The sequence below is a fragment of the Porites lutea genome, chromosome 2 (genome assembly GCF_958299795.1).
Source record: "Porites lutea chromosome 2, jaPorLute2.1, whole genome shotgun sequence".
Classification (NCBI taxonomy): Eukaryota; Metazoa; Cnidaria; class Anthozoa; order Scleractinia; family Poritidae; genus Porites; species Porites lutea.
The window spans coordinates 53,414,417-53,438,366 of NC_133202.1; the positions used below are offsets into that span (position 1 = coordinate 53,414,417).

The window sequence follows — 23,950 nt, forward strand, 5'->3', positions numbered from 1 at the left end:
GAACCTCCATTTTTTTTCCGAGTTAGCCTTAAAAGGATCCGATATGTAATTGGTGTTCACTGGAAAATTACGCTATTAAAATCTTGAACAGGCTCTTATTATTTTCTTAACGACAACCGAATGTTCTCTGTCGCTAGAAAAATAGACCTGAACTTCGTTTTGGTCAATTAAAAAAAAAAACAGTAAAAAAATGAACTTGGCTAATATCCTGCCATCTTGACTGAACAAGCTTGGTCAATAACGTATGGCTTTATGTGCATTCTCCAATAGGTCAAGTGCCGAAGCAGTGGACATTGTGTGACAGAACAAAGAGTTTGTGACCTCGTCAATGACTGTAACGATGGTACAGATGAAGATCTAAGCCTATGTTCCAGTCGAACAGCGAGTTGCAACTTCACTGTCAACTGGTGTGGATGGTTTAATTTTTGGAGAGATGATTTCAACTGGTTACGTGCTAATGCCATCGGAACGACCGGAACAGGTATGTAATTAAACAAAGGTCAAGGAATTGTCAGAAAAATATAGAGTTATGAGTTATAAACTTTTCACGGTCGGACAAGTGATTTTCCATTACATTGTTAAGGGAATTTTTAAAAACTGACTTACGGGGCAAGCATGCCATGACAAAGGCGGCGCTGAGTATTTATTTATATGATATTTCAGTGGTCTTATCCATCCATTACTTTCCTGGGGAAATATCACACTGTACGTGTTAGCGCTTAAGTTCAGAATGGCTTATTTTTTCAACTTTTTTTCTTTTTTTACAAGGACCTACTGGAGATCACACGACTGGATCAAGTTACTTCTTAACCATTGATTCATCAACACCCAGACAACTTTTCGACAGGGCACGACTGGCCCATAGCAATCTGTTTCCTGCTGGCCGAGGAGTGTGCACACTAAGGTTCTACTACAACATGTACGGCTCAAAGAACATGGGTTATTTGAAGGTGTTCCTGCTGACATCGGGTTATAGCCGCTGGAACGAAGTTTGGAAGACACGAGGTATATATTTTTTGGACATTATATACATTGGAAATGTAAATGGTACCATTTTTCCGTCTCTTGCAGCCAGTGGCTGACTTACCGAGGGTGGCAAAGAGGTGAGATCGGACATCAGCATGTAAAGGCCCACTGTCCAGCGGCTTCAGTCGATGTTTGGTCTCACCTTACCCACTTGCTCCCCGACCAATAACAGCTCCATTTAGATGGACCATGACACTGGGGTTGTGTTCCCTACTCTTTTCGAACAGTGTCACGGGCCCTTTTACGTTTTCTTTCCAACTGATGTTTATGTATGAAGGAGACAAGGCCAGCGGCTTAAATGTTACCTCCCAATGACGCGTTCATCTGAGCTGTGAAAGTATTTTACAGTAAAACCCCGCGTATAAGAACCTGGATTTTTCAATTTAGCCTTAACAGGTTCTTATATAAATGGTACTTAAAGCAAATTTAGACTACCAAGGTTCTTATATTTTCATTGGAATTTCATTTAAGTATATTATAAATATCATCTCATAATACAATATAAATCATTTGTACCATAATGCCTAAAGGCACTTCAGTGCAGGTATGTCCTTAACAAAACATAACAAACAAATTCATATTCAGTTCTCTGAAATGCCATTTCAAAGTTGATACACTTTTACAGCAACTCCACTGATTAGAACCTAACTTCAAATTTTATCCTTAATAGGTTCTTATGTGTAGAGGGCTTGAAATAAAAATTTTAGCCTAACAGGTTCTTAAAACCCACTCAGGTTCTTATACGCGGGGTTTTACTGTATCACAGCTAGCGTAATCTCATCAGTTTTGTTATCAGTGGTCCAGTCGGGTTTTAAACTCACGTCCTCTCGCTCGCACTATAGACTGGCACTCTACCTACTTAGCTAACCGGACGGGGGTTTCAAACACGTAGATAATAAAGTTCCAATTAAAAGTCCTATTTTTGTCTTAATGGACATGTATGATTGGCCGAGTTTGGTGAATTCTGATCTGGGGGCAGTGGTGAGGGAAGACGTGAAAGTTAGAGGGCCTTCAACGTTATAGTTCGCGTGTAAAAAAAACGTCCTCACCCTAAAACCTTTCCCTCTTTGTTACATCTTCCAATGATAAGGTGTGGTCAAAATTATCAGCAAAAGTAAAACATTGTTTTTGTTTTGTTTGCAGGTGATCCAAGCAACCGTGCGTGGCTCCGTGCTGAGGTTCAGCTTAACTTGGGATCATCTTTCAGGGTTGGGTTTGAAGGAATCGTTGGGGGAGATGACAAAACTGACATCGCCTTGGACGACATAAGCTTTTCCGCAGGCTGTTACAAGGTACAAATAAAATGCAGTGAACATATCCTACATTTTAAGGTGTTTCGATGCAGTTTCGCGGAGACCATACCGATGTTTTTCAATCGCTTTAAAAGTGATTTTATCCTTTCCCGATCGCCACAAAATTTTCACCGGTGATTTAATATGAATTGAAGTTAATTAGTTTGTCAAAATGCAGTAAAATCGATATCACCATGGCAACAATACACAAAAAAAAACTATGAAATCGATTAAATCCGAATTTCGCGTCATCTAGACCTGGTACTGAAAATCCGACACCAGGATTTTTAAGTTTGGTGTTTCGCAAATAACTTTTGTGAGAAGAAAAAAATCCGCATTACAACATTCACTGTTTCGACGTTATGCTAATTTTTCCAAATTAATGCCCACCATAGATACCTCCATGGCTAGTACATTGCAATGTGAACATTGTCATGTTTTACAATCAAAATATGAAATACGAGTCATATTCAAATGTACTAGCCATGGAGGTGTGTTTGGTGAGCATTGATTTAGAAAAATTAGCATAACGCCAAAACATCGAATGTTGTAATGCGGATTTTTGGTCGGTTCGTAGGCTAGGTTCGCCTTGAATCAATCTCAATGAAATTTTCAGACATTAATTTATACATCATGGAGATTGTGTGATAAGGTTTAAAAAGAATTCTGTTGAGCCGTTTTAGTGATATACAGAAAGCGCTAAAAGTCAAAATTTAGAACAAAGTTGCACTTAGACATGTGGTGAGAAAACAGGTTAGTTTTCAGGATTGCAAGAAAAAAAATACACCAAAATTCCTTGCCTCGAAATATGAGTATTAAGCAGCCTTCTGACACTACTTAAGATTTATTTGAGTTATCTAGAACTTTTTTATTAAACAATTCATCACGGCTATTGAAAATATAAGGTTTGAAATATATTTGCGTTTTATTTGAATTTAGACATACAGAATTTTTTACTTCTCACGGATGTGTTTTGCTAAACACCGCACTTAACGATCCTGTTGTCGGATTTTCAGTACCAGGTCTAGATCGCGCGAAATTCAGATTTAATCGACTTCATAGTTTTTTGTGTATTGTTGTCAAAGTGATATCGATTTACTAAAAACTACATTTTAACAAATTTCAATTCATTTGAGCCGGCAGCCTATCGTGGTGCCGGTTTCCTTCAATGCGTATGAGCAAAAGCTCGCCCCATTTTTTGTTCTTTTCCCGTGTTAAGTCGAATAAAATTGCTCTTTGGAGGAAAACTTTGCCTTCCAGCTGCATAAAGATATGTGTAAAAGAGAAACTAAATCTGTGCGTATAGGCTGTGGAAAGAGTGTTTGTGTCCGATTCGAGTGCTCGGCTGCTGAAAGTAACGAAGATACGATTGGATGGGAGGAAAACAAAAGCGTAGGCTATTGCCTGAGAGTACATCCCACCATCCCGAATTTCTAGACAAAAGACGACAACTACAAAAACTTACGCTTTCATCTTCAACTGACTGCAGCAACAAAAAATAGCAGTAACAAACTCGGACAAGAAGCCTTTTCCTCATCATCACCAGGTGTTCGAATTCGACGTCGCAGTTGCCTTCTCTGCCTTTTCCTCGATATTTTAGCCAGCAACAAGGCCTTAGTAAACCGTAAGGCCTAGTAAAACTAGGCCTTACTTGAATTTGTTTGTTATTAAAAATTCTGTTTTCAGGGCGGAACTCCTCCAGTTCCCACAGGAGCGGCTCGATGTACGAGTAATGAATTTTACTGCTCAGCCGACGACTTGTGTATCAACATTAATTGGAAGTGTGATGGAGAAAAAGACTGCACTGATGGGGCTGATGAACTGAGATGCCCTCCACCCACACCGCAGCCAACACCCCCCAACGGATCTACTAATGCTGCAGACTGCAACTTTGACAAGAACATGTGTCTGTGGAAGTCTGCTAGGTTCGCAGATATGAAGTGGACAAGAAATCGAGGCCAGACACCTAGTTATCAGACAGGTCCCGATGGCGATCACACGTCCGGCGCAGGTAATGAGAAAAACAGTGTTGAATTCTAGGGGCCATGTTACGCTAGTTTTTTCGCATCAATTGAATTCAAAAAGCAATGGTCCTATTTTGTTTTTAAGGCTATAATTAGGCAACGAAACTGTTTCCTGTCGTCTGGATAACAAGGATGGACATGAGTTAAAATTTGAATAACTTGGGCCAACTTTTGCGAGTTTTAATGTTATCCCTCCAAAACTCACCAAACAAAATTATTGTGGTGGTATTAATGTTATGCTTGGGCTCCGTGATGAAATTTGTTCGATATTTTCTTCTTTATTCTACAGGACACTTTTTGTGTGTAAAGGCATTAGGTAATGACATCAGCACGTAAAAGACCGAAAAAAGCAATATGCCCCTGACATAGCCGCTGTAAGTTATGATATGCTGCACTTAGAAATGGTGTTTCCACAAATATATTGTCTTGTGGACACGACATACAGATACTATGTTTAATTTCCCAAGGGCGTCTGACATTGGTAAACTATCGATTGCACCATCGCAATTCTAATTTGTGTGCATTTTGTTAAAGGATGGTATGTTTATGCCGAGGTCACCGGCTTTTTCCCTGGTCACTTTGGAGAACTCCTGGGACCCAACATGATGCCTTCGTCAACCTGTCAGATTTATTTCTGCTACTCCATGAACGGCAGAAGCATGGGCAAGTTAACTCTATACCAACGTTTCACCAGCGACCCTAAACCTGATCAGACGCAGAAGACAGTCTGGACAAAGAGTGGTAACCAAGGAAACAAGTGGCGCTGCACCTATGCTAACATCCGAAGTACCAGACAGTTCTCCATTGTGTTTGAAGCTGTTCGCGGCAAAGGATATCAATCAGACATAGCGCTGGATGATATCAGGTTCGTTAAGTGTGGGTCATTAGGGCCCACTGCTGCGCCAACACCCACACCCAAACCATCTCTGATGGACGAGAACTTTGAAGACTGCAAAAGCTGTTGGAAAAATAATCAGGATGGTCATGATCAGATGGATTGGATCATAGGGCGCGGAGAAACAGCAAGCCTCAACACTGGTCCATCGTATGACCATACCCTCAAGAACGTATATGGTCGTTACCTTTACCTGGATGCCTCCAGTGTAAGTCATATTAAAGGCTGGGCTCACGCTGATCTGGAGAGTAGGCTGCTTGTAATACAGAGGCGATGTTATATGTCCTTCTGGTACCACATGTATGGCTCTGGTGTTGGCTGGCTTGCAGTTGTGGCGTATGTGTATAACGACCCAAATAATTTGAAAGGTGAGTAGGGGACTTTGCGTTCTGTAATATAACTTGTGATCTTATTTCGCTTTACCCCGCAGCTCCATGTACAGGCATTTCTCTCCGTACCCTAAATACAATTCAAAAGCATTGTTGACAAATACATATAACCTTGCCCCGCGTTTTTTGTTTAGATAAATGCTACTCTGCCTCCGTCCGTGTTGCTGACTCTCTCAAAACGTAGGTTTTGCGTGTTTGTGGATACAAATGACGCATTGTTTAGAGGCGCTTGTCAGAAGTAACTATCTTGAAAATGAAGAGGCTTTCATCGAGATTCTCGCTAAAAGTTATCACTCTTATTTAAGAAGAGACTGATCTGACTTGTTAATTCTGGTGAATGAGGAATTGTTTCAAAGAACGGGCTGATCTAGCCTCCTAGGTCTGACTTATTAGACGTACACTAGGATTCCATCCACGCAAATCAGATCATTTGTGTTCTGTGATAAACGCATTACTGTAGTAAGTTACCGTAAATCCGGGCTCTATTAAGCGCCCCCCTCTCTGATAAGCCCCTTTCCCCCTTTTCAGGGGAAATAAGCTCCCCTCTCCCCTCCCCCTTACTATTATTCACTAATAAATGATACCGTATCAATCAATCACGACTGTAAAACTGCGCGTGGACTTATCCGGGATGATTTATTCACCAACTGGAAGTTCGGATTTGTTTTTGATTCTCGGCTGCATGACCTCCAACTTCTTGTGCTTGAGCTTTTCCACTTTGTATTATAGTTCTTTATGGAGAACTAATACCATCGTCTTTGCTAAATTAAATAAGCCCCCTCTCTTTATTAACCCCCCTCCCTCCCCCCGCCCCTCAAATTTATTTAAAAATAAATAAGCCCCCCGGGGAGCTTAATAATGGATATACGGTACATGTACGTTAAAATTTTCTCAAAGCTCGGAGGTGCTATTAAAGATGATCACTCAAGGTTGGCTTACGTTTACTAAGGTATGTATTATAAGCTCGGCTCCAGTGGTGAGCAAGATGGGCGATGACTCCTGTCTTCTGATTGGCTACCTAAACGGTCAACTCTACTTCGCCTCTATCCAGAAAACGCAAAAAGAAAAAAGGAAAATAGCTTGGCAGATATCAAGACATCTCGACTTCGAGCTGGTTAAATAACGACTTCACTTGTATCAGCTGTCAGCTACAGGTGTAGTCTATATAATGGTGATGGTGAAAAATTGTGGGGAAATAACAAGAGTTAAGGGTTACAACATTTGCTTTTTTTAAAATCATTTTTCAGTCTGGAAAGAAGCGAACCTTTGGTGGCTATGGGGGAACCGTGGAAACAAGTGGCAGAATGCAATGGTTAGTTTGTATGGTCCCGATACAGCCGGCAAAACATCAAGAATCGCGATAAGTGCAATCCGTGGATGGGATTATTCAGGCGACATTGCAATTGATGACATTCAATTCCACAATTGCGACTTTAAAGACGTCATTAAACCGTGCCAAGAAACGTTTCCCAAGTGCAATAACCAACCAATCACAAGACCAACTCTAGGTGCGTAAGATGTGTTTTTTGAACTACGGACGCAACTTTATCCTTGTTGTAGGCACGTTGTTATGTTGTTCACCAACGGTCTTCTAAAACATGCGTTGTGTATACTAAGAGCATCGTGTTAAAAACAATTGTTAAGGGTATGTATCTCTATAAAACTATATATTTCACTCTATCCAGTGTTGCAAAAACATCGTTGTTGTTGTTGTTGTTGTTGTTGTTTTAATTTATTATGTCAGACTTCCTTGGTTCGGTTTAATTTTATTTCGCTTTTGGGCATGTTAATGCATGGAGATGTCTTTAATACAAAGGCAAATGAAATTTAAACCAACGATAAGATGAAAATAAAGGAAAACAAACTCTTCATTCCCACCTGTATTTTTATTCCTATTAAAGTTTCATTTCACGAAGACCTTGTTATCGGAAAATAAATTAAATCTTTGTACGCAGGGCCAAAGAACGGTGCCTGTGACTTCGAGCATGGTACTTGTCACTGGAACAACTCTGCCGTTAGTGACATGCCGTGGTACCTTAGAGAGGGAAGTACACACTCTCAACACACTGGTCCCGCTGTTGATCACACCAAAGGAACTCCACAAGGTAATTATCTTGTTACAGGAAGAAGGCCGCATTCACTCAAATTCTGACCTAATATTACAGTAACGTGTATAATACTTTTGTAGCAGTTCGTTTTGTCGTACAGTGGAAGCCTTTCTAACGGTCATTCTCGTAAGCGGCCAGCTCCAGTAACGGACACCTTTTTCGCGTCCCGAGGGCGTCCGCTTACAAGAGCTTCCACTGTATGTATTTTTACATCCCCCTAAGCGGCCAGCTCCAGTTACGGACACCTTTTTCGCGTCCCGAGGGTTTCCGCTTACAAGAGCGTCCACTGTATGTATTTTTACATTCCCCGTAAGCGGCCAGCTCCAGTTACGGACACCTTTTTCGCGTCCCGAGGGTGTCCGCTTACAAGAGCTTCCACTGTATGTATTTTTACATCCCCCTAAGCGGCCAGCTCCAGTTACGGACACCTTTTTCGCGTCCCGAGGGTTTCCGCTTACAAGAACGTCCACTGTATTTATTTTTACATTCCCCGTAAGCGGCCAGCTCCAGTTACGGACACCTTTTTTGCGTCCCGAGGGTGTCCGCTTACAAGAGCTTCCACTGTATGTATTTTTACATCCCCGTAAGCGGCCAGCTGCAGTTACGGACACCTTTTTGCGCTTCCCGAGGGTGTCCGCTTATGAGAGCTTCCACTGAATGTATTTTTACATTCTCCGTAAGCCGCCAGCTCCAGTTACGGACACCTTTTTCGCGTCCCTAGAGTGTCCGCTTGCAAGAGCTTTCACCGGATGTATTTTTACATCCCCGTAAGCGGCCAGCTCCAGTTACGGACACCTTTTTGCGCTTCCCGAGGGTGTCCGCCTACGAGAGCTTCCACTGAATGTATTTTTACATTCCCGTAAGCCGTCAGCTCCAGTTACGGACACCTTTTTTGCGTGCGAACTCCCGAGGGTGTTCGCTTACGAAAGCTTCCATTGTACCAACAAATGTCACGCTTATTTTTGACGCTTGTTTTTTGCTTAACGGCGTTAGTAACGTTACCAAAGCTTGATGATGGGACAATTCCCAAAACATTTCGTCTGAAAACCGTTAAAAAAAAAAAATGGCTATGGGAATGTTTAATTGTGTCCTCGGTTCAAATTTTGACTTCATTTTTTGGGATTATTATCTTGAAACCAATGAAATGGATTTGCAAGCGAGAATATAATAGGCCAATTCCGAGTTAAAAAATATCTTGCTTTCATAACAAGGCTAAGTGCAAAATCTTTCTTGTGAAAATAAGTATCATTTGCATGGGAGTGGAAAATCGTTTCAATGTCAATGATTTCGCAGTTTGCCTCACTTTGAAACAGAGGCTTGGCGCGACTCAGAAATGGCACATTGAACCACGATAATTATTAAGACGGAATCCATCAGGAAATTTAAATTTTCAGTGGACAAAAACCTTGTACCAGAATAATTTAAACAATATTGCCTTTTTTTTTTTTTTTTTTACATTTTTCAAGGGCTATAGACGTAATTAGTTATCTGTAATAACACCAAAGAAAATTTCTTATGGAAGGTCGACAAAATAAATGTCAAACTTCACAAAATGGTATCTTGCGCATGAAATTTTCAAAATTTTACATGTGTTTTCACAATTCTTGTGAAATTTGACATTCGTTTTTTCAGGCTCCCATAAGAAATTTTTTGGTGTTATTACAGATAACTAATTACGTCTAAAGCCCTTGAAAAGCAATATTCTTTAAATTATTCTGGTACGCGGTTTTTGTCCAGTCCACTGAAAATTAAAATTACTAAATTTCCTGGTGGATTCCATCTTAAATTGTTTTTCCATGGAGGACTTACTATGTATTCTTTTGTCCAGGATACTACATGCACATCGAAGCTAGCTGGTACAACACGGGATCTGTTGCCATCTTAGAAAGTCCTTACATGCTTCCAACTTCCAGCTGCCAGATGACGTTGTACTACCATATGAAAGGAGAACATTGTGGTTCATTGCTGGTTTACATCAATAGTGGCGATAGCGTTCAGTTGGTGTTTAATCGAACAGGACCACAAGGGGATAATTGGATTCGAGCGATCATACGGCTGAAGAGTGATTATGGCTTCCGCGTTCACATCACCGCCTCGAGAGGAACTAGTTATAAGGGCGATATCGCCATTGATGATATCTCATTCCAGGTAAAGCAGAGTCGACTCTCGTCCCATGACGTTCATTGAGTGAAAACACTGGCGGACTGAATAGGCAATGCAAATGATCATCATTGTCTTGATCGAGGCTTATTATCGTGAATATCGTAACATCAAGCATATAAAAGGTTGTTTGAATCAGTTGTTTTAAGTCCATTCACAAGAACTTGCACTATGCAAAGTGTCTCTGTTCGCGAAAATTCAAGGGAAACGTTTCCTCCTTGTATTGATATACTTTTTCCCCAGGTTTATGAATAACGTGTACAAGGAAAGATTCGCCCTATACTATTAAAGATTGTTGTTTCTACCACAGTCTGCAGGTTGTGCCACTTATCCATCACGTGTCATGTTTGCAATGTAATTATTTTGACAATGTCTTAATGGAGTTTACTCTTATTTTCCTTTTTTTTCGGGGAATTCAGGGTCAATGCACATTTACAGACGACACTGCCTTGAAATATGGAGACAAAGCTCTAACAAGTGGCTGTTCTGATGGCGGAAGAGAAGGCTTCTTCACCCATCCAAGTGTGGCAGGCTGCAAGGGAAGGTGGTTTGGACAAAAGAACCTTCGAGCCAGACGCACACCAGGAGCCAAGTGCGGAGACGATATTGGCACCTGGGGCAGATCCTGTAATCAACCAGCCGATCTCTGTCAAGCTGGGTGGCACGTCTGTGGAACCTATGGAGACGTCTTTGAGATCCAAAACCGGGTGAGTCAGTAGGGGTCATGGGGATACCTCGGTAAGGAATTTGCATCTGTAGGACGATATAAAAACAAACTGTAACTCCTGATTTTGGCCCCGCCAATCCTAAAACAGTATCAGGATTCGTGTGGACCGGGCCTTAGTTGTAGTCAGAAACTAGTTTTAAGCCGTGGCCACACGAATTCGGGCATTTTTCTTTCTTCTTTCTTCTTTGTTCTTTTTTTTTTCTTTTTTTTTTTTTTTCCACCTCTTTTTTTTATTCGTATTCGTGTGGACGGGTCCTTAAACTACTCAGGAGAGCGGTTTCAATAAAATACCGTTTCGGTCTCTGGATTCACTGGTTTGGTGTGGACAGAATCCCGATTCGTGTAAAAAAATATGCGGTTTCAAAAGTCTTTGGATTCGTGTGGACTTGGCCCTTCAGCTTATTCTGAGATGGTGGCAAAGTTTCTTTTCTCAGTTTATATATCTGGCCCGTTTTTCCATCCTCGGAGACCCAGGGGCAGATAGTGGGGGCGAGGGAAAGTCTAAACGGGCGGGAAAATATGGCACGAAGAAAAAAAAAAGAACGGCGAGAAGAGCCCCTGGGGACAATGTCTTACCAGACCAGTTCCAAACGGTCGCCGCCGTTCTGCCTTCTGATTGGGCAGAAAAACACAAAAGTTTTCTGGCACCAATCAGAAGCCAGAACGACCGCGACAGTTTGTAACTGGTCTGGTAAGACATTGTCCCCAGGGGCTCTTCTCGCCGTTCCTTTTTTTTTCCTTCGTGCCATATTTTCTCGTCCGTTTAGACTTTCCGTCGTCCCCACTATCTGCCCCTGGGTCTCCAAGGGTGCAGTTTTTCAAAAGGGTGATGACGCTATCCACCGGTCAAATCTCTATCCACTGGATAGCGCAATTGGTTTTCCTAATACTTATCCACAGGATACAGTAAAACCCCGCGACTAAGATTCTGGATTTTTCCAAGTTAGCCTTAACAGGTTCTTATATAAATAGTAGTTAACACATGTTTAGGCTATGTAGCTTCTTAAATAGGTTCTTAGTTTCCAAAGAAACAAAATACAATATAGCTAAGAGTATTTGGTGGTTCAGTTGACATATCTTATATTTATCTAAGTGTGCAGTTTTTCGTAGATTTTAGAAAATAAGAACCTGTTTCAAATTTTAGGCTAAACAGATTCTTAGTCGCGGGGTTTTACTGTAGTGATCTATCCATTGGATAGCGCTATCCATCTTTTGAACAACCGGGACCTGGTAAATAGGCCTCTTTGTCTCGATTGCATGATCTGCAGAATTCAAAAGAACTTTTACATTTAAACGAGACATTAACGACGAATTTTCTTGAAAACAAAGGAATAACAGATTCTTGTAGTTTTGCGTGGCTAAATTTGGTTTATTCACTCCTGCTGTAGACAAATGGTGTGGATTGCCAGAAGGCTGGTTATGGTCGCTTTAGTGGCGCAATAAATCACTGCATGCAGAACAATATAGGTGGTGATGGATGCAAGCGAGTAAAGACTGGCACAGATTATGGCTGTGGTCAATATCATGAACCTTGTTCAGAGCCTGTTTGCTGCGGTCTTGCTTGTCAAGGCCCAGATTCCTGTGACTCAGGTGAGGATCCACCCTTCTCATATTAGATACCGGGTAGGGCTTTTATTCATGCATAAGAACAGTGATTTCGGCGCAATAGGGATTTTTTTTTTCTTAGCAAAGGCGTATCTTTACCATTATACAGACGATTTGTCCAAAAATTTGGGCAAAAACACTGTCCACAAATGAAAAAAGACCACTTCCGGTAGCCTGTTTACAGACGTCCCCTCCCTCAGTCTTCTCCCGTTTTTCTCTAAGGGAGGGGAGACGTCTGTACACAGGCTACACTTCCGTTTGACGTGTGTCGCTCAAAAACGTCGCTGCTTAAGCTCACTAATTTCTTTAAGGGAGCGAAGCTGCGGCGGGCCCATCTCTAAAGTGGAGAGTCACATATCTGATATATGTTCATACTATACCGGATAACTTTTAGTGTCGGAACGAAAATCGGTTTAAGTTTGAGCATAGCCTTTGGTTCTAAGACGAGGACGATTACGAGGCGAGTTATTTGCGCGCATGAACCAGTGTCGTTTTGGCGGGAAAACCTGATAGCCGTCGTCATTCTACTACGGGTTGTAGTTAGAATGTCGTGGTGGCGGAAACATGTTAGACGTTTTATCATTTTACTATCCAAAGAGGGCTTAACCTCCTTTTTGTCAGCTGTTTTCTTTTTTAGCTTTTTCAAATTGTGTTCTTGCAATACTGTAAAACCTGTATTTGTGACTCTATTTTTCCTCTATTCTAAACTCAATATCATAAGGAAAAAACAAAGGATAATAAAAATTATACCAGGAATAATACTGAACCACAGCATCTACTCCATTTTCTTAGGCGTGTTCAAGAGAATGACACAATACTCCGCTGCTGCTGGTAGCCTTCAAGGCTGCAGCTATATTTCAGTTGGTAACGCTGGTGGCATCATGTGCTGCAAAGATGACAGTACTACCCCTACCCTCGCCCCAACAAGTTCTCCTACTCCAGGATCGTGTAATTTTGAAACAGGCTTGTGTGGTTGGACGGTCGATTCGACAGCACCGGCAAAGTTTCAACGAGGGCAAGGAGAAACACCAAGCCGAAACACTGGTCCGCGTTATGACCACACTAAGGAGGATTCAACTGGTATTAATTAACCCTTTGAGCCCCAAGAGTGATCAGCATCAATTTTCTCCTTGTAATATCTTTGCCCCGTAAAACATTATGGTCACAAGAATTAAGGGATTGATCACACAAGATGAATTTAATTGAGACTCTAACAACAACTTCTCCCCACTACTTCTATAGGAAATGCATACAGACAACAAAATTAATGAGAATTTTTGTTTTGATATCAGAGTTTAAAGGTTTAAAAATGGACTGCTTTTGTCTTTAGACGTATGCAAGTAAAATAGCCCGCGAGCAGGCTTTAATGTATGACACAAGTTTTAAGGGTTATTCGCGATTTGCGAGAGGTCGAAGTATCCACCGGAAACTTCGCTCACCCCTCGAGCTATCGCGGTGTATTCGCAGATTGCCATTTCCTTATATGGTCACCTTACCCGCAAAGTAGAGCTTGAAATTTTATTTGACATCAAGGAAGAACATGTGTGCGCAAAGGCAAACTTAAAACAAGGGGTACACATACACCAACCCACGGCCTTGCCAGTCCCTCACACATGCGCACAACCATATCACCCGGCCAGTGGCAGCCATGGACAGCTGTTTCGCCCTTATTGGGTCTCATAAAGGTTGTTTTTGTAGTTTCTAAGTATTTTGTAGTCTGCCTTTTTCACACTGAAGCTCTTATTGTCCTACTCTCCCTTCCAATTTTGTTGCAATTGTAAGCAAGCGGCAATTGACCACTCCAGAAAATACCATAACATACCATAATGCTCTTTGTTTTTCACCCCAAAATTTTGAATAAGCATCGTCTTCATTTTCTCTTGGAAGTTAAATGGCCCCAAGAGAATGGAATTTCCGCTCTATTAATTAACGCTTTTTGATTCCTGATATCTCTAGGATATTACCTTTTCATGAATGCTGCAAGTTTCAAGCCTAAAGACATTGCAAGAGTGTCTCATTACTTTTCGAACGTCACACAAAAATACTGCAAAATTGACTTCTTCTATTATATGTATGGTTCTGGATTGGGTATCCTGCGCATGTTGGTGGAGCCCGATAACGAGCAAAGGAAAGAGGTACTGTGGTATCGTGTGAAATATCGTAAAAATAACTCTTATTCTGAAAGGAGTTACTGCTAGGGTCTTTTAGTAGAGATGAACTAGACAGGGTAAACCTCTTCATTTCCTTTTCCCTTGTGAATAAACAGTTTTTATTTTTTCCTCATGTATTAACTCAAAAGCAGAAACTCCTCAGCGGATGAATTCAAGTCCTTTGTATGAGGTTTCTGATAGAAAGTGACTGTAAACACCACTTTTGAGTCTATGGGTAAAATCCCCCCCCCCCCCCCCCCAAATGGAAATTTAGAATCCTCTGGAATTCGTTTGTACGGGAGCGGGACAGGCTTCAGTTTTCACTCAACTCCCGTTATTGGGAACACCCTCGAGACTGCGGTTTAGTGTCCGTAATAACGAGAGTCCGTAATAGCGGGGTGGGAGAAAAAATTCGTGATATTAGATCAATTACACTTATTTATATTGCGTAATGTCTCCAGAACCAATTGCAGGTTAGTTGCGTTTTGCATATAAAGTGCGTCAGAGCTTTATTTACAAACAAAACAATTCGTAACACATTCGTAATTTTCTGGCCCTGGAGCAAGTCTGGAATAATAGAGATAAAATAAAGAAAAAGAGAGATAAAGTCTCTAAGCTACGGTATGTGCTTAATATTCAATTTCGCCCGTAGCCATGACATTCAATCTCAGAATAGAAGTTTCAGAACTCTCTTTTGTCCGCATTGCACCGTGGTTACTGTACGTTTACTGGGCATCAAAAACAGGCTTGGTTCCTCGGTTTCGTCAAGGTCCCTATTGATTACTTATTTGGTAACCTTGTGTCAGGAAAAAGAAACTATTGTTTTGGAAAGAAAGTCCGAAAAAAGTCTTGAATTTTGGACTCCAAAATCTGCACGAACCCTGAGTTATTTACAAGATTTGTAGCGTAAAGAAGTATTTCGAAAACTAGACCACCTCATTCATGTTAGCGAAAGTGTAACATTGTCCGGGCTTAAGACGAAAAATAGAAGGACTCTCCAGTAATGACGAGCGGAAGAAGAAGCGCAAATCCAACCAAAGCCGTGACAAAGGCGAACAGAAAAAGAGGAGGGAATAAATTAATAATAATGCTGCTGAAACTTTGAAATATGTTGATTAGAACAATAAAATTGTGCTGTCGGGCCCGAGAAAGGTGTCCGTAAGTCCGTAATAGCGGGAGTTTGTTTCAGTCAAGTGTCTAATTTTCGACGGGTATTTAGCAGTTGTCCATATTAGCGGGGTGTCCGTAATAGCGGGGTGTCCGTCATAGCGAGGTGTCCGTAATAGCGGGGCGTCCGTAATAGTGAGGTGTCCTTAATAGCGAGGTGTCCGTAATAGCGGGGTGTCCGTAATAGCGAGCTGTCCGTAATAGTGGCGTGTCCGCAAGGCGAGAGTTGACGTAACTGTGGCTCTATCTTTTATTCTCTTAAACGACGAAACCTTAATCTCTATCAGGTATGGAAGGTTGCCGGAAATCAGGGCGATGGATGGTACCGAGGAACTCACAACTTCAGTGATTTAGTCAAGAACAAGACAGCATTTACTGTCATCTTCGAGGCAGAGCGAGGCCCAACTGCGGCTAGTGACATAGCAATTGATGATATAACGTTTACATCATGTTCGCATAGTAAGTGAAATGAGTTTTTTCAGTAAACAATCTCAGAATTTCTATTACTTGAGGGCGGCTAAAAATTTCTAGATGACCGTTCCATTCATGTACAATTTTCGAAGCTTATCTTATAAATTCCCTACGATTTTCTAAGGTTTAATTTTCACATTTTACCTCCCAAGTTGGGCTATTTTTCGTAGAAAAAGGGAACCTAAAATTGTCGAATTCAAAAGTTTGATAGCGGGCGGAATTGGAAAATGTCTCACCGGCTTTGCATTCCTAGAGGTCTAAAAGTACTCTGGATAAACTAAAAAGGGTTTTGGTGCCCCTGGGGAATATGAAACGAAAGATAAACAGCTTGAAGTGGCAAGAATGTCATAATTTTTTGCTGTCATACCGGTAGTCCGTTGAAAGTATTACGGAACGAAGGGACTGGCCGGAATAATTACCACCCGTAGTTTGTCCAAGATTATCAAGGAAAATATATATAAGCAGCGTTACTATCTTAAAAAAAAGTAAAGTTTGTGTTTAGCGCATACATAGACGTTTAAAATAAACTAGCCCACACGCCCCAGTTGTAATTTGAAGTCAATTACAACAATAGGTAATCTATGACCATGGCATTAAGTCACCCTGAGCGTTACCCTCTTCACATTGAAAAAAGTAATTCATGCCATGTCATATTCTATCTCGTTAAAGGAGCTGTGTCACGAAATTCAGCCAAATTAGGAAATTACAAAATGCCCGTTAAATTAAGAGAAACATAGAAATAACCGCTTAAAACTTTAAAGGAAGGTTAAAATAACACAACAGATACAACAGGTGCCACGGATGGGCAAAACTGAAGAAGATTGAAACGGATTGAAATTAGGGTTTTTGAAAACTGATCAGCCTAACAGTTCTTTCAAAGTTGATCCCTGCTGCTTGCAACTTCAAAAATAATGCTCAGGAGACATATTTATTTGTCTCGGATCTCTGATTTTGTCATTTACCTGTAATTTCTTTGCTTGTTTTAAGTTCCATAGCGATTGAGGGAGATTAATTGGCAAAATTAAAACATAGGCACGTTAAACGTGCATGAGCTATTTTGAATGCTTCAGTGTAACTTTAATGCTTCGGTGTAACCTTACCAAGAGTGATGAATCTACCTCTTTCATCCTAAATGTAGATTGGGTTTTCATGCGAAATTGCGTATTGCGGTACATAAATGAAAACGCGAAACGCTCAGCTGAGTCGATCCTCAAGCTATATATTCACTTTCCTCTGTCTTTCCCTGTTACATCATGCAAGTTAAACAAATCGTTAAAGTGAAATAAATTTCTACTCACCAAACGTTGATTAGAAGGAAAACTCTAAGGTTTCCTCGGAGTTTCTTAAGCCAAAATGTGACTCTTCGAATACTGAATAGTTACGAAATACCAGGATTTTTATCATTGTGGTAGATGGTTGCATCATCATAATTCACGAGGTTTGCACGTGCGATTCTACTCAGTGAAGCAGTCTTTAACTCCGACAAATTATTTCTTTATGTTTTAAAAGCTATTGCTTCTCAAAAGACAAGAGCCTTTTTTAAGGCATTGGTTACAAAACGAGACAGGTCTTCATACGTCCAAGTTACTATTTATCATTGTGAAAAGCCAATCTGCATGAGATGTACAGTCACACAGCTGGCACGTGAAAGTGTTGGACTTTGCCCCCTTTCGTGGTTCGTACGTGAGGGAATTCGAGTTATCATTCAGTAAACTAGTAAACAGATTTATAAAAATAACTCACGCACACAATTTGCGCGTGAAGATGTTGGTCTTTGGCCCTTTTACAATTCCTACGTAGAAAAAGGCAAATTGTTTACTACAAAATTTTCTCAAACGGTTTTAAGAAATCACCTCGGCTTCATCATAACATCTGCAATTAAATTATGTTTCATGCAACGTCAAGGTTGATAACCTAACATTTATTAACATTTGTGAAACAGTCTTTAACTCCGACAACTTATTTCGTCATGTTTTAAAAGCCATTATGTCTTAAAAGACAAGAGCCTTTTTTAAGGCATTGGTTACAAAACGAAACAGGTCTTCATACGTGCAAGTTACTATTATTATTGTGAAAAGCCAATCTGCATGAGATGTACAGTCACACAGCTGGCACGTGAAAGTGTTGGACTTTGCCCCCTTTCGTGGTTCGTACGTGAGGGAATTCGAGTTATCATACAGTAATCTAGTAAACAGAATTATAAAAATAACTCATGCACACAATTTGCATGTGAAGATGTTGGTCTTTGGCCCTTTCACAATTCGTACGTAAAAAAAAAAAAGGCAAATGGTTTTACTACAAAATTTTCTCAAACGATTTTAAGAAATCACCTCGGCTTTATTACAACATCTGCAATAAATTATGTTTATGCAACGTCAAGGTTGATAGCTTAACATTTATTAACTTCCAAGAAAATTATCAAACTGCTGAAATATATTTCTACTTATATCATGTTGCTCCACTCAATATAACAGTATCTAATTATTGTGTCAACTAGCTTCTTCCAATTTTATTCCCTAACGCTACTGTTTCTACTGAAGTTATGCATCTTTACTAAATAGAACGAAAAAGGTCGGTTGAACTTTGTAAGCGAGAGAATAATATTTTTAAAGCTTGTTTACAGGATTAACAATAATCGATACAGCTTTCAAAAAAATAGGCTGCCTTTTAAACTTCTAAAACCACATTTAATAGGGCGCATACTTTCGAATTAAAGTCTATATCTAAATGTCAATTATTGCTTCACTGGAAAAGATTAGAAAATATATGATCTTTTATACTCTACCTAGTTGTAGCAGGTGAAACAGAACTCATACTGACGTGCGTTGTACCGATAGCCGAATTAGGTCAGAAATGCCTCGAAGCAGCATCCACACTTAAATATGAACCCTTAAACAGCTGCGTCACTGTTCACAGCGTTTGAATCATGAAGATATTTTATGTAATGCTTCCAAACACCTGTACCCGTAATAAAAGACGAAAAAAATTGTGAAGGATCAAGATGGCGGTCTCAAAGTGCCCTTGTTCGACCTTTACCAATGCCATGTTTAAATAGATGCCAAGATCTCATTGGTTCCTAAGCATCAACTAATAGTACCTTCAACCTTATTGGCTCTTGCAACAAACATCCGAACATACAAAGTTACAAAGCCACAAAGATACATACGCTCACACCACTGACATATGAGCTATTTTTTCAAAATAGCTCAATAAAATGAACTGGACTGCAGTGACATAGCCCCTTTAACTTAATCCCCTTTTTACACTCACCGCATAACCACATAGCTCTAACCTTTGAATCTGTTGACGAAAACGTGAGACTGCTATTCAATTCTATTAATCGGTTTTCTCGGTGAGGCATAAAGGAAATAGCAGACTAGAACAATTGATTGGCTTACTGGTCGTTTCTATACAAAGTCGTTACGATAAAAGTCAGTTCAGTAGAGGTATGAAAAGTTTCGTGTAATTGTCTTATGGAACCAGCTAGGAATGTTCACGCCATATGTTTTACTTGTACATGTCCATGCGCAAACTGTACATTTAGTTTTTGAAGTTGTTCAGTTTTACTGCTTGAGTTTGTCTCGAAACTACCTGTATCGAAACGATGTTTTCCGTCGATTGCTGGTTTGCAGCTGACGTTCACGGTAGCCATGGTGGTTGACAAAAACAAAAGCGTTTCAGCCCGCTAGGAACTTGGTTTTTTTTTGTGCAATTTCCGCGGAAATAAAATGTTTTGTGAACCAGTATGGCCGTCTAGTCAAATACAGTAGTTGCAAACAAAGAATATTGATAATTATAACGTTTACTCTGCCTGGAGTGAAAATCTGAGAAAGTAAAGTTTAGTTCTCCACGTCCTCTTAATTCTTTAATTTCATTTCATTTCATTTCATCACAGCCATACCAGGCCAGTGCAAGCGTGACCAGTTTAGATGTAAAAATGGCGAGTGCATAGGTTCCAACTTTGTATGTGATCGTGTAGCGGATTGTCAAGATCATTCGGACGAAGGCTCTCTTGCTAACTGCCGTAAGTAACTAAAAATGATAACTGACTTGCTCCCAATGGACTCCTATGGGGCAGACGCTTTCTCACTGGGGTGGCACTTAGTGCTTGTTTCAAAGATGTCACAGTTTGAGAGAGTAGACTCTCGTAGATTGGTGTATCTATTTAATAATATTCCACTCGGTTGTTGTCATGAAAGCAAAAGCAAATAATAGAGATAACTTGTGCTTTATGGGAATCATAAAATTGTCTTTGTGAACCTCCACTACTTCCTTTGTTTTATATAGATATATATATTTTTTTCTATTATTTATTCACTTGCAAACTTAAAGGTCAAATGCTTAGCGGTGGTTGGTCATCACTCACGCTATTATTAATTTGCTGACGTTTGCAGCTAACAGTAATTGTGACTACACCCAAGTATACTGTCGATCAACTGGAAAATGCCTGGACAAATCAGTACAGTGCAACGGCAAACCTGATTGTGATGACTGGAGTGATGAAGCACACTGCAGTAAGTATCCTGTTCCTTGCTATTGACGCACTTCAGATGAACTTAGTTGATATCGTTATGGGGTATTCACGGTGTACGATGCGCTAAATAAACACGGTCGGGAAAGGAATCCCTTGCGTTATGAGCCAGAATTTGCCAAGGAAAGTTCGTCACTCACATCATGTAACTGTGGCCTTCTGCTAGCGTTGAAAACCTGTGGGAAAAGCAATGCTCGAGTTGTACTCATCCACCTATCCACCCCCCAAACCCCAACCCCTTCCGCTTCCGTCAGTTGTGACCGTCACACATCTGTAGTTGAGCCCGGTCAAACTCTATCTTTTATGCAATTTACTCTTAGTTTACGCTAAGCAACACTTAAAAATGCCTGTCAAGTGTATGTATCACCTTTCGGATACTTTCAAATATAACTCTGTTTTGTTTAACAATTATACCGCAACCCAGTCGTCTGAATTTGAAAGTGTTATTTGAAGTTAATTTGGTAACAAGTGTGTTGCTCTGTTTCCAGAATGTACTGCGGGATTTTGTATCAATGGCAGATGTCAACTAGACGGCTATGGTAGACCAGATTGTGTGTAAGTATATTACTAAAAGAAAGTCTTCCTTTAAAGTAAGCCACACACTCTTGCAATAACTAAGATCACATCTCCTGTCTATTCGTCAGAATAAAGATATTTGTAGAGATTTAGAGTCACGTTTCAGGCAAATGACAAAGGTCAATTTGTACCACGTGACCAAGTTTTCCCTTTCGTTTTGTCCTACTGTTAGTTACCTCTGCCCCAGAATTAGTAGCTTCACGTTAGTTTTGTCTACAGAAATTGTTTTTGACTGTTTTTAGCTGAACATTTTCTAATTTGAGAAATTCCGAACTTGAATAGAGCCGAGTTTAAGCTTCACGTATACGGCAAACGGCAAATGTCAGATTCAAGTTGAGAATTTCTCAAAACAAAAAATGAGCAGATAAAAGCAGCTAAAAAAAAACTCCTATCGATAAAAAATGGCGTGAAACTACAAAATTATGTGTTGAAACAATGAACAGTAAACGACAAGTTAAGGGGGAACTTGGTCACGTAGTACAAATTCGCGTTTGCCGTTCGACGTAAACGTGATGCTTAACCTCTCTACTGTTCCTATTAATATTTACGTCAAAGGGGGCGTTATGCAAAGGGGTCGCCGCATCATAAAGGTCTTTTTATGGTCGTGTTGCTATTTATTTAACACAACCTGGTGTTTTTCGTAGATGTAATCTCAACTACGCCGGCCCAAGGTGTGACAACTGTACCAACTGCAAGTGTCCACCAGATAAAATACAGTGTAAAGTAGGAAAATGGTTCTGTGCTACCAAAAAAGACGTGTGCCAAAACGGAGTCAACTGTGGTCTTAGTCCCGCTGATTTTGTCAAAACTTGCCAAGGTGAGTGATGCCTTCTTCCAGCCAGGGAGCTTAAGCAAGAGCAACAGCGACGCCTGCGAAAACGTTCTTGAGTTAAGGTGCCATGGGCTTATAAACTGAAATGATTTCTGGTTTATTTTTGTTCTTTTTTCTATTAACTGCAGAGTGCACAAGCAATTTCTGTCTCAATGGTGGAACGTGTAATCCCAATAGTGGAAAACCATTTTGCCAGTAAGTACATCTTGTTTGCGGTTTTAACCTTGTCGGAATTTAACGCCTCGTGCCTACCCAACAAGACCGCTAAGTCATTGGGTAGCTTTAAATCCTTTGTATTTCGGCCGTTTTTCGCCTGAGAATGCAGACGTTTGTCCTGTTAAAACTCGAAATAAACCGTTCAATAACATTGAGCTTTGATTTTTCATAGTTGAGTTTGGTAATTTTTTTATGACACGACCCATACTGCGATGCGTTATGGTCTTGTACTCTTTCCAACAATGTTCATTGAAGATTTGTTAACATTTATCTGAAAAACAAAAGTTGTGCCGCACTGATCTCTAAAGTAAAGTGTCACATATCGGATAGCCGCAGTGTACACAGGTATTCTGATGGTCGCGGAAGTCAATAAGTAGGAGCGAGGTTTGGAATCCACAGAGACGGAAATAAATAGTCAGGAGTGGACTGAGATTTAGTTCACTATACCCTCTCGGCCAACTGCTCCAGCACGATTTTCGATGTGTGTCAACAACTAGTTCCAGTTCTGTTCCTATGGCATACTATGCTGGACAGCTTTTCGTGTGGGCACAAAGCTTTCCGGTATAGTCTCAACATAGCCTAATTCATTCTAAGATATTTACGAGCCTTCTGGATCCATTTGTAAGCTGATTTGTTCTCTCATACATTATCGCTGTGTTTCAGGTGTCCACCCAATTATGAAGGAAATCAGTGTGAGACACTGAAATGTTCCAAGGGTCTTATAGATTGTGATGGCCATTGTGTTAGCTCTGCCAAAGTCTGCAATCAAGATGTCACCTGTCGTTCACTAAAATCGGAAGATATCATCAACTACTGCGGAGGTACTAAAGGAACACTTTTGTTTATGAATATAAAAGATGTGATAACCAGTATGTTCCGACAGGCCTTAAGATTCCCGCCCGCTGATCGAGATAGGGTCGAATCCTTTCGGGGACTAAAATTTGTTTCGTTGTCCCATGCTCGTGACATGCTCATTATCACATCTTTTACTAAAAGGTAAAGAGTCCTTGCGTCGGTAGCTCCAAATAGTCGTCTGACTAACAAACCTGAAGTCGATGGTGCACTCACTCCCACCGCTCTCTCTAACAGTGATTCGTTTTACGGGTATTTATCAACTGCTGCGTTGTTTGGTGGAGGTGGGTGCCCGGGATGTCCAGGGGCTTCCACTTCTGGCAAAGCCAGCCCCCAGACAGAATTACGCCCCCATGGCTGGCAAACCCGCGCCCTCCAGCCATGAGTCCCCACGCCAATGGAACCAGGTACCTGTCACACTGATTTATCAGTGGGCGGGAGTATGGGGGTAAAAGAATGATCTAAAAGCTAAACGAAGAGAGTGGCCGCCAGGGAAACACTGCACCGAGCACATGGAGGTGATGCAAGCAAGGCTGACCGCGCTTGAGCCAAACCGGCGACTGACCTGACTAACTGACTGACTGTTAACTGTGTGAAATAATTATTTAACTTCATTTAAAGCTCCACGGAAATGAAAACAGTCGAAAAAAGGATTGTGGTCACACCTGAACTCGGAACCAGACTCCCGCACAGAAGGCTGCGCACTAACCAACTGTGCTAATCGTTCACGTTCATTACTGAGCTTAGAATTCTTCAGTTTTCTTTACTTTTGTAGCCTGTTCCAGGAGTGCGGATAGTTGAGTGCGGCGCTAAGTAAAAGAGCGGGAAAACTATAAGGAGGGAGAGAGGAGGAACACCTCGCTCTCACCCCCTACCCTACCCCCTCGCCGTCATTTGCTCACGTCTCTTAGCACCAACCCCACGATCTG

The 23,950-nt window shown here is 40.8% G+C and overlaps 1 protein-coding gene across 1 annotated transcript in view; it reads left to right on the plus strand.

Moving 5' to 3' along the window:
- LOC140929020 (MAM and LDL-receptor class A domain-containing protein 2-like) overlaps positions 1-23,950 on the plus strand; it is a 151,707-nt gene that overhangs the window by 118,608 nt on the left and 9,149 nt on the right. The window contains exons 109-127 of the mRNA XM_073378838.1: positions 271-481; positions 769-1,005; positions 2,170-2,318; positions 4,005-4,329; positions 4,877-5,605; positions 6,874-7,134; positions 7,582-7,731; positions 9,563-9,882; positions 10,314-10,601; positions 12,010-12,211; positions 13,019-13,306; positions 14,183-14,361; positions 15,831-16,002; positions 19,910-20,038; positions 20,409-20,528; positions 21,034-21,100; positions 21,766-21,938; positions 22,082-22,148; positions 22,833-22,990. Coding sequence (XP_073234939.1) covers positions 271-481; positions 769-1,005; positions 2,170-2,318; positions 4,005-4,329; positions 4,877-5,605; positions 6,874-7,134; positions 7,582-7,731; positions 9,563-9,882; positions 10,314-10,601; positions 12,010-12,211; positions 13,019-13,306; positions 14,183-14,361; positions 15,831-16,002; positions 19,910-20,038; positions 20,409-20,528; positions 21,034-21,100; positions 21,766-21,938; positions 22,082-22,148; positions 22,833-22,990 — 4,225 coding nt within the window. The remainder of the gene's footprint in view (positions 1-270; positions 482-768; positions 1,006-2,169; positions 2,319-4,004; positions 4,330-4,876; positions 5,606-6,873; positions 7,135-7,581; positions 7,732-9,562; positions 9,883-10,313; positions 10,602-12,009; positions 12,212-13,018; positions 13,307-14,182; positions 14,362-15,830; positions 16,003-19,909; positions 20,039-20,408; positions 20,529-21,033; positions 21,101-21,765; positions 21,939-22,081; positions 22,149-22,832; positions 22,991-23,950) is intronic.